General features: G+C 34.1%; 1 protein-coding gene across 2 annotated transcripts in view; it reads left to right on the top strand.

Annotated features, from left to right (window-relative positions):
- Positions 1-500: 500 nt before the first annotated feature.
- TFEC (transcription factor EC) overlaps positions 501-10,861 on the top strand; it is a 34,239-nt gene continuing 23,878 nt past the window's right edge. Inside the window, exons 1-2 of one of the 2 annotated variants that reach the window (XM_004676961.1) lie at positions 501-674; positions 6,989-7,075. In XM_004676961.1, the coding sequence (XP_004677018.1) occupies positions 501-674; positions 6,989-7,075 (261 nt within the window). The remainder of the gene's footprint in view (positions 675-6,988; positions 7,076-10,861) is intronic. The other variant, XM_004676962.1, reaches the window with a different exon arrangement.

The following is a 10,861-nucleotide window of genomic DNA, read 5'->3' as shown; positions in this document are numbered from 1 at the left end:
TAATTAAAAAAAATAATAATTCATGATGATAGTCCATGGAATATTTGTATGTTATAAAAAGCAATGAAGAAGTTTATTATATAAAATCACTAAGATTAGTGAATCAGCTGATTTCCTTGTTTTATTTTAAACTTTCTAGATCCTTAGAAATTATCACTGTTTTATATTTTTACTACAAATTTTGTTTCATTTGGATGTTATCTTAAGAACTATTCTTAAAAACTATTAGTATTAAAAGTATTTTAGTGAAATTTAAGCTACCTCTTAAGAGCTACAATCCATGAAGATCTTATGTAAATATGGCAGAAGCCTAGACTCTAAATATCAGAAAAACTAGATGAGTTGTGTGCTTATTGTCATAACTGAGTTGTGGAAAGTGGAACTCTGATTTACCAGATGAAACTGCACATTGAATTTGTTTCATTTCTATTACATAGGCCCCAGCAAACCTGGAACATCCTGCAAGGACACAGCTACAAAAGGTCCCAAGACAACCCTTCATGACCCTTGACCACCAGATAGTCACTCAGACTCTTAAACAGCCACGCCCTCCAACCTCTGAGCTTCTGATACAGCACAGACACCCACCTCCAGAAAGTGAGGCTGGCCTCTCTGGGGATGCATTCACCAAGTTGCTAACCCTTAGGAAAGAAGATGACAATGAAGAGTGGCATGTATGTCCAATGGCTGAAAATATATAATCAGTTTCTGTGATTAAAAATACACTGTTGTAGAAATCAAAGTGAACATTTTTAGAGTAAACATTGCAAATGCAAATTCACAGAGGTGTATTTCAGTTCATTAGTTTTTATTAATTTTGTTAATCATGCATGATAAAATACAATTCATTTTTAATACTCATTTCGATTACATATCTATATGAGTCAAAATAAAGTCTAACAGTAATATGTATTAAGATGACTTCCCTTTAATGGTAAAGATTTTCTGATACCATTAGCTAAAATATCCACTGAAGTATAGCAGGCAGACGTTGTTTAAATAGCAGTAAATATATTATTGAGAAATAATGGTCATTAGGATAAGTCCAATAATCATCCTAAACTTAAACTTTTTTTTAATTACATTTGGAATTTTTACTGTGGGTTAGTATTCAGTCCCTTCTATTTTCTACTTCTCTGTCATTCACTAAAAAAACAGGAATTTGGGGTACTATGGATAAAAGTGCATAAGACTATCATATTGGATATGATTATTGTGACTTGATTATAAGTACAGCTTTTAAAATATGGAAGAATGTATAGAACTGAGAAACAACTAGACCTAGAAGAAAGAATTTTTTACTGTCTTAGTGTAGAACTATACTTGGTAATTTATAGTTTCTACAATGTAGAAAAGCTATATCTGAACTTTATTTTTTCTCTTTTTCCATTTGATTTGTTAGATAAATTGATAGAAATTGATCTCCCAGGTTTAATCTCCTAATCTATATTTTTAGTGATTATTACTGATTTCAGGACTCTACTTTTTGTCCACTAAGCTTATAACTTCTGGGCATAAAAGAATACTGCTAAATATCCCATTATTTCAATTCCAAATCATAGTGGGAGATTTTTTGCAGTATATCTGTTAAACTGGAAATAAAAAAAAAAAAATGACCTGCTGATTGTTTAATCAAATAACAACCAACACAAAACAGGACCCTCTGAAATCCAAACTGAATATAAATATCTCCATGTATATTTACTTAAGATTTTTCAATAGTGAGTATACAAAAAATTTTCAAAAAAAAAAGAATGTAGGTTCTTTATTCATTTTCTGAAGATCATAAAAATATGTGTAGGGTAAAATCATCTGTATGGTAAATATTAGAACTATACCCAATACAATTTGTCTTACAACTACACTCTTCCAAAGTTCATTTGCTTGTGTGGGAGATTGATTTCCAAAGGAAAGATCAAATCCCAAAGCATATGTGTAGGCTAATCAATTTAGACAAAACCCAAAAGAGGATCTTATTATGTTTCTTATGAAATACATTTTCTAAAAAATAAGAAAGCATAAGTAACATTCAGCCTTGATTTTCCTTAATTAATATAATAATGTTTTTTTCCCTTACACATTCAATGCACTTTTATTTTTTTATTAATGTTTATACATTATAAGGGAAATTTGTATGATCTGGTTGGTCCTTTGGATGATATCACTCAAAGGAAATTGCATGCCTAGAAAGGGTTGAAAGTACCAATAGTTGAAGTGGTCTAGGGACTACATGTACATTGGCTATAAGAAAAAATTCTCTATTTTTTAAAGCATTGTACTGTGTGTGTGTCTTCCATCAATGTTGTCAATTTACTAATAATTGTAGTCAGTCTTTCATGGTTTCAATCAGTGTGTATTCTCTTTGAACTTTAATTAAGTGTATATTTTTATGTACCCCCATTACTCTCAGTGTTAATATCTAGTAATATTTAAAGTGTTGTTGAAATTTCTTAAATATTTTATTTGGTGCCAGGAGAAAAAGTCAGACAGCAGGAATTGTAGTCTTTGCATTCAAACAAGATAGGTTTAGAACTACCACTTACTAGCTATAGTCAGATAGGTTTAGAACTACCACTTACTAGCGGTTAATCCTTAACTGCTCTCACTCACATTTTTCATCTTGAAGCATTTTGATGCCTACATTTATAAAGCTCCTAGTACAAGCTCAGGGGTGGGCAGGGGAGAGTGCTCAAAAGATGGTGACTATTGCCATTATTTGGGTTTCTTTTTCCTAAGCTGGACCTTTTGTGACATCAAAGGAACATTTTAAAATTTCACTGAAAAGTCCAGAAGCTAATCATAACTACTAAACTACCACCACAGAACTCTGTAAGAGCACCCTTAGATTCCAGATTTAGGGGGTAGAAACTGGATCTCATTTGGTGATTGAAGTTCTACAAGACAATGGAATATAAAATCAAATTAAACCTTTTGTAGCATGGCTCTTTGGAGGATAAAAATCCAAATTTGTACTCCTGTCACACAAAATCCTTCCACACTAAAGCCATGCTTTGAACACAGACTTACTCTCTAGTAGGCCCAATGGCAATTTGTACTTCAGCTATAAACATTCATTAGTGATCCTCAGAATAATCACTTGTCAAAGTAATTCCATCTCTTCAAAATTACTTCAGGTCTCTTCTCTAAACTGCTTTTCTTGGTGGTGCTCTGTTTATGTTGAACCCCTATTCTTTTAAAGTTTCATCATATCTATATCATCTGGATAAAAACTGTACAAATCATAATTTTTGACAAGTTTATAAATGAGTGCTATTTTTTCACTCTATTGTTGGTGCAGTGTAATCTCGTATAGCAGATAGAGTAATGGCATGATATGAGAAAGGCCATAAAAAAAGAGAAGTCAAAGTACTCTAGAAATCTGAGGAAAGAGATGGTATCCTACAGGATCAATACATGAACCAAACGCTGAGAAACATGTGTAGCTCATCATCAGGGGTGGTAAGAGATGATATTTTAAGAGGAAAGGATACTATAAACTAAGCATAGAAAGGCAAGGAGTGTGTCTGAGGTTATACATTTTGGTGCACAGAAGAGACTAGACTTGTAAAGGAACATTGGGGAATGAGGATCTCAAATGTAAATTTAAAAAACTCCCCAGAATTAGGTCATCTCAGGCTGATACAAGTTTCTCTGTAATGTCAGTAGATCAAGTACCTTCTCTGTATTTTCTTCTACTGTACAGCTTTTGTTCCATACATATCTCTTGGTGATAAGGAGGAAATCTATATGACAAAAGGCAGATTTTCATAGAATTTATAATAGAATTATGATTTATTGTCAAAACTGTGCCACACAGTCACACCCAGCTGATGGCAGCTGAGGAAAAATAAATTTCTAGGCATATTGCTTCCCCAAAGGATGTCTGTGCTCTTAAGTAAGGAAAAAAGAAGAAATTGACAGTAGGTGATTCTCAGTGTGTCTGCAACAGGAATAGAGTAAGTTTCTGAATTCAAAAATATCATAATCAAAACTAAGTTGTGCTACAGGGATAGTTAAAATGGCAGCTGAATGGAAAATTCTGAGGTGAAAAAGGTTGATGCCAAGTAGACTGACGAGAGAATATTACAATGAAGTGTAATGATAACCTGAATCAAGGAAGAATAATGGAAATGATCAGAGAAGGGAGTATTGATGATCTCAGTGTCATAGGTGTATGTGGAGGAAAAATGAGTTTGGTATGATTTTGAGATTTTAGAGCTTTATTTTATGAATAATGCAAATGAAGTCACTGTTAACACAAGTATGGAAGTCAGAAGAGGTGGAGAGGTTGACACAGAAATGGTGATGAGTTTAACTAGGAAGCCATCCAGGAGAGGAAGCTCAACAAAAAAAAACAAATGCTGAAAGTAAAATGAAATTTCTCAGAAAATAATTTAGGACTGTAAGAATTTCTAGCCTCTATTGGGCAGATTTTTTAAGATAATATAATAATTTATTTTTACATCATTTTGTACATTTTTTCATCTCAGTTGTAATCCCCGTGGACAGATTGGTTTTTAATCTCTTTTTTTGTGACTTCTGGTATTTCTTGAAACATAGTTTTATTTTTCAAGATTTACTATTTTGTATTTATACATATAAGAACTGGGATGTATGCGAGAGGTGTGGGAGTGAGAGAATTTACCAGAGATAGAGTGGGTAGCAGAACACACAGGGTGACTAAAATACACTGCTGAAGGAAGTGGCGGGTGAGAAAGGAGAGGTCTGCTGTGCCAAGTGGGTCAGCTGCCTTGCCAGGGGTCAAACTCATGCTGCAGTGGCTGGTCACAGCTTGATAGTGATGGTACTTTAACCCCTATGCCATGCACTCAAGTAAAAATTTATTATTGTTTCATCTATCTTTCTGTATTGATATTTATAAAATTTATACATATATAAACAAATGCACACAGACATATGTGAATTTACACATACATATGTATATAAATGCCTATGTGTATAAATTCTATAAATATTTATATAATTTTTTTTTAAAATATTTATTTATTTGTGCATACAGAACTGGGGTACAGGCCAGTGGCTCAGGGGCGGCGAGAGGCTTCACCAGAGACAGAGTGGGGAGCAGACAGGCAGATGGACGAAGTACACTGCTGAGGGGAGCAGCGGGCGGGTCAGGAGAGGTCTGCCACGCCATGTGGTCACCTCCGGGGCAGGCGGGAATCGAATTCATGCGGAAGCGGCTTTAGATTCTCAGTGCAGTGCTTTAACCCGCTGCGCCACCAGGGAGGGCCCTATATAATTTTTATTTAGACCACAGAATTTAATTTTCTTATATTTTTATTGATTTCATAGTTTAGTCATCTTCTGACAGTACTTTCTGAAAGGATATTTTCCAAAGGACTTTTGCTTTAAAACTGAGTTTTTATGCCTAAGAAATATTTTCTCACATACATAGAGGATCTATATAATAGGTTACAATGTCTAGGTTCAAAGTTCTTTAGCTTTGGTATTTTATTATATCATTGTTTTCTTGCTCCAGTGTTTTTAAGAAGTTTTATTCTTGGTCTTTACTTTTAAATCTCTTAAATCTTATAAATATTGTCCTTGTCTTTGTACCTTTGTTCCTTGCCTATTATCTGCATTTTTTAGTCAAAATAATTTGTCCTTTCTTTGTCTATAATTGTCCCTTTTAAAATACTTTGAGTAAACTTATTCTGCTGATTTGTGATTCTTCCATAGATTTTAACATTCTCTTTTAACTAACATAAAATGCTGTATTTGTTGCCTTTTTAAAAAATAACTGGGTTTTAGATGATTAATTATGAAGTTTCCTGAATGCTATGAAGCAAGGTTTTTGGATAGGTAATAGATATAAAACTAAATTTAGGATAATGGGAACACCAGTAGCTTCAACACATTATGACAAAAGACAGTCATGTATGTGTGTTACAAAATGAGAAGCAGAGGCATCAAAGAAAGGAGAATCTCAAGAAGGATGGCTTTTCACACATAGAAAAGAAGGGCTTCCTTCTGAAACACAAACATGTTTATAGGCAAAAGGGAAAAATGAAAGATTCAATAGATTAATCATTTATGATATAAGACAGGAAGAATGTCTTATCTGTAACTTTTACTAAAGTTGTTAGGAGTGTCCCCAAAGAAATACATTTATTCTAAATTGTTTTTAGCACACTTTATCATAAATGTTCATTATAATTTTGTCCATCAAATGGCAGAATGTGAATGTGAGAAATACTATGAAATTAAAATTTGATTTTACTAACAACTAAGAATGCATTTTAAAAAACACTAGATTGAACTCAATAAACACACTACACCCATTTATTTTCCTAGTTAAAGATCTTTCAGTGCATGTCAAATATCAACTAAAATCTGCACCAAAATCTAGAGTTGCACTCTCAAATACAGTACCTTGCAGCCATATATGCCTCTTTAATTTTAAGTTAATTCAAGGTCAGTGAATCTTTAAAAATTAAATAAGGTTAAAATGTCTGTGATTACTGCTGTTATTGTTGTTATTGCTACTATTTATATTATAGGTCATTAGGGAAGAAGGGAAAATATTCTTTCATGTAGTTAGTTTGTAATTCATATGAACTAACTGAATAAAGTTTGACCACCAATATTTGGCTATACACCTATAAGATGTAATCAGAACATTTGAAATAAAATGAAGTTTGTAGAAATTCACCCCTGTATATGTTAAATACAGCTTGAGGTATTATTTCATGATAACCCCTCTATTTATGTAGATACTAATTTCCAAGAGGCTGGACTGTGGTGATTTCCTCAGATATCAGCTGCCAGTTGCTGGAAGCAAATGCAAAGAAAAGAAGCACAAGTGAAAGAGTGTCAGGATTACTAACATTCTAGGTTCTAAAATGTTCTGTATTTAATATATATTTAATGTTAATTCAAATATTCTAAAAAAATGTGTCTCTGATATCAAGCTACAGTAAAACTTGTGTCTTTATGCACATATTCTAATTATGTTATCTGTTGCTAGATGGAGGATGTTATTGAGGATATAATCGGTATGGAATCAAGTTTTAAAGAGGAAGGAACAGACTCTCCTCTGCTAATGCAAAGAACAGTAAGTGTTTCCAGACCTAGGAGGTCAATGAATAATAATAGCTTCTGATTATGAAAAAGAAATTTCATTTGATTAGTAAATGTCATTTTCTTTTTCTTGTGAAAAAGATATAGCAGGTGAATATCAGAAAATGTTTATTTGTGCAGCAAAATTGTATAATGTTATTGTGGGAAAGAATGGGGCTTGTACTGCCTTATGCAACTATCTGTCTACATATTTATCAATCTATCTCTACATATCAAATTATATATTTAATCTGCTGTTTTTCCAGGAGTGATTAAATCTGCAGATTTCCTGTTAAAGCACATATATATAGCATATAATCACATATCTTTATAAGGTCATAATTAAATTTTGACTGTTTTTTCCATGACTAATAACTGTCAGATTCAGAGGCTCTACACAGCTTGCACCTTGTATAGAAAAGAAAAAGATTATAGCACTAAAAAAATATAACATTGCTTCTGAGTCTATAATGAGAGATTAAATATAAACTAAGGGAAGGTAAAAGAGACCTCACCCTGCTATAAGTCATGCAGATGACTTCTATGTTGAAATCAGCACAAATTCCTGGAATTACATGCAATGAAGAAATGGTATCTTATCTCTTATTTGGTTGTTGTTGCCTTCTCATTGCTCATTCACCAGCCACTAACAATGTAATCTGTAAACTATGTTAATGTATGTAAGCTATTTCCTCATATTTTGAAGGGTCATTGTTTGTTTATGACTCTTAACCTTTTATAAACCTTTCCTATAAAATTAGGAAAGATTATGATTGAAATTTTTTAAAGATTTACTTTTTTATATTTACAGAACTGGAATATAGCCAGAGATGCAGGGGTGATGAAAGGCTTCACCAGAGATAAAGCCAGGAACAGTAAAGGCAAATCAATGAAATATGCTACTGAGGGGAACAATGGGCAAGACAAAAGAGGTCTGCCTTGCCATGTGGGTCACCTTCTGGGCCAGGAATCGAACTCGCACTGAAGTGGTTGTGGCCAGCTTGCAGTGCTGTGTCCTACCCCATTGCACCACCAGGGTGGGCCCCGTTAAGGTTTTTTTCTATTTAAGTTCTTTTAAAGAAAGTGAATTCTGCCTATACATATTGTGGACACTGTTCATTAGTAGGTTAGTGGGCTGAGTGCTTTAAATGTTAGGTATTATAGGAAAACAACATTGAGAATGAACTTTGTATCTGTTCCCAACTAGATTATCTAAAGAAAGAAGTATTGCTTTTTTCCTTTTCTATGACATACAGGGTTTTGCTTGTTTATCTAATTGTTTTTCTTTTGGGATGGGGTGACAAAGACTATTCTTTCTTCCTTTTCTTGCTTTAGACTTCAAGCAACATAGTTACTTGACAGTTCTGTAGATAATTACTTTATTAAAGCCAATTCTATCCTGTCTAATTTTATAGCATGAAGATTCTATTTCCTTAACTAATATTAAACTTCTGTATATAAGGAAATGAGATTGATTCCCTGTAATCATCTCTTTCTTTCTTGTGGTACTTGACATAGTATACTGAAATATACAACAAATTACCTTGCTTTGTAGAGGTTGCTTAAAATGATTTCCTCAATGTGGAGAAAGAGGCACTTTTCTGAACTGCTGGTGGGAAAGCAAACTAGTACAACTACTATGGGAAACTGGAGGTTTCTCAAACTGCTAAAAATGGAGCTTCCATATGACCTAGCAATCCCACTCCTAAGTATCTACCCAAACGACACAAAAACACTGATCCAAAAAGACAGTTGCACCCACATATTTATTGTTGCATTATTTACAATAGGAAAGATATGGAATCAACCCAAATGCCCAAAAGTAGAAGACTGGACTAAAAAAAATGTGGTACATATGCAACAATGGAATATTTCTTAGCAATCAAAAAAGATAAACTCATGCCTTCTGTAGAAACATGGATGGAGCTGGAAAAGACGATGCTTAGTGAAATAAGTCAGAAAGTGTTGCTAACCCACTGAGGGGTGCACTTACTACTATGTTCCCAAGAATGTAGGAGACTTGGAGCCGTGAGAGAATGTTTATTAGGACCGCCCACGGGTATATGTAGGGTCTGTTCCTGCAGGGAAAAACAGGAAATGTGCCTGATGCAGGGGGTGGTGTGCATGTTTGTACCAGGTCTGGGGCTTCTTGCTGTTTCTACTTGAAAAAAAGTAGTGGGCTGCAGCTATTTGCAGGACAGAGTGAACTGTGCTCTGCTGACTTGTTTGTTGGCCTTACTGGGGAGTATGCTCACCCATGCACAACATTAGCCAAGGTGGACAGGTGCACTTGAGGTCCTGTCGAGTTAGCCACAAGAAAGAAAAATAAAAATATTAAAGACCAGGGGAAAAATAATAATAATGAGCAACTACATACCAGAGACATTTTACAGGGGTGGAATGAGGATTGGAATCAAAAAATGGGGGGGAGGGATGTGCACTGGTCTATGGTGATGGCACATGGGTGATTTAGTGATGGGAAGCCCATGGGGGTTACAACTGATATGGAAAAAGGCACAAAATGATGTAAAAATAAGCTATTATATTATTAAAAAAATATTTCCTCAGTACAAGTTGATGGTAGTAAATGTTGAGAAAGTGCTTTTGATATTAAACAGGTATACTTTTAGAAAGAGAGATACTGTGGCTTTTTATATTTATGTAAAGAAAAATCTTCTGTTAACCAATCAACTCTTGTTGATAAATCTAGCTACTTACATAAGGCCACAAGTTCTGTTAACTTGATACCAATATGCAATAGCTACTATGCACAAAGTCTAATGCACATAGGAATAGAAAGTGGAGACCCAATGACCATGTCAGGAGTTCACATTATGGAGGGATCAGCAGAAAGGAACACTTGAGGAGGAAAGAGTGTTAAAGCTCTATTCTATTCTAGACATACTGCCTAGAGTCACATAACCTCTTTTTACTTTGTTTTCTTCTGTATAAGAATAATCTAAGGCTATTTGTATCTAAAATCTTTATATAACATATATGCATATTTTAAATATTAGAGAGTTGCTGTGGTGTTCAATTCAAGGAGAAAACATGCTAAATGGAGATTTTGGGGAAATGATTTAGGAAAATAAAGTATCTGAAATATAGTTATGATCATTGTTAAGATTTTAAGAGGTGGCTATAAAAGCTGAAAAGTAGCACATTAAGAGAACAACATAGGATAAGGGTAAAACATAAGATAAAATGTGTAAGAATAGCTGGTAGAACAGAGATAGGAAACTGAAGGATTTTTATAGTTCATGTGAATAAAATAATGATTTGTATGATTCAGAGGAATTCTTCAAGTATTTTGGTGAGTGAACTTTGGTTGCAGGTGGTAGAGCCTGGCTCCTACAGGCTTTTGCATGAAAAGAATTTGGTATCTGTGTCATTTAAAGGTTTCTAAGTTATGTTGTTTGTGGTTATCCCTTCATAAATTTGTTTTTGTTTTCTTCTATATTGGCTTTCTTCTCAGCAATTGAGCAGATATTACCATAACCTTTTTCTAGCTATGTAGGATAATTCTTCCTAGCTACACCAGTTTTCGTAATGGAGAGAAAAATTATGATTTATTCAAGTAAATCCTAGTGGCCCCATTTCCTTTGCCAGAAATTGTATTAAAAATAGTATTTTGCAGCCCTCTCTGTTGGTGCAGTGGGTTAAAGCATAGCATTAAGAAGCTAAAACATGAGTTCGAATCCCGCCTGCCCCGGAGGTGACCACATGGCGTGGCAGACCTCTCCTGACCCGCCCGCTGCTCCCCTCAGCAGTGTACTTCGTC

Source organism: Condylura cristata, unplaced genomic scaffold (genome assembly GCF_000260355.1).
Source record: "Condylura cristata isolate star-nosed mole 26May11 unplaced genomic scaffold, ConCri1.0 scaffold00005, whole genome shotgun sequence".
NCBI lineage: Eukaryota > Metazoa > Chordata > Mammalia > Eulipotyphla > Talpidae > Condylura > Condylura cristata.
The sequence above is the reverse complement of the archived record's forward strand: the minus strand, read 5'-3'. Positions and strand labels throughout refer to the sequence as shown.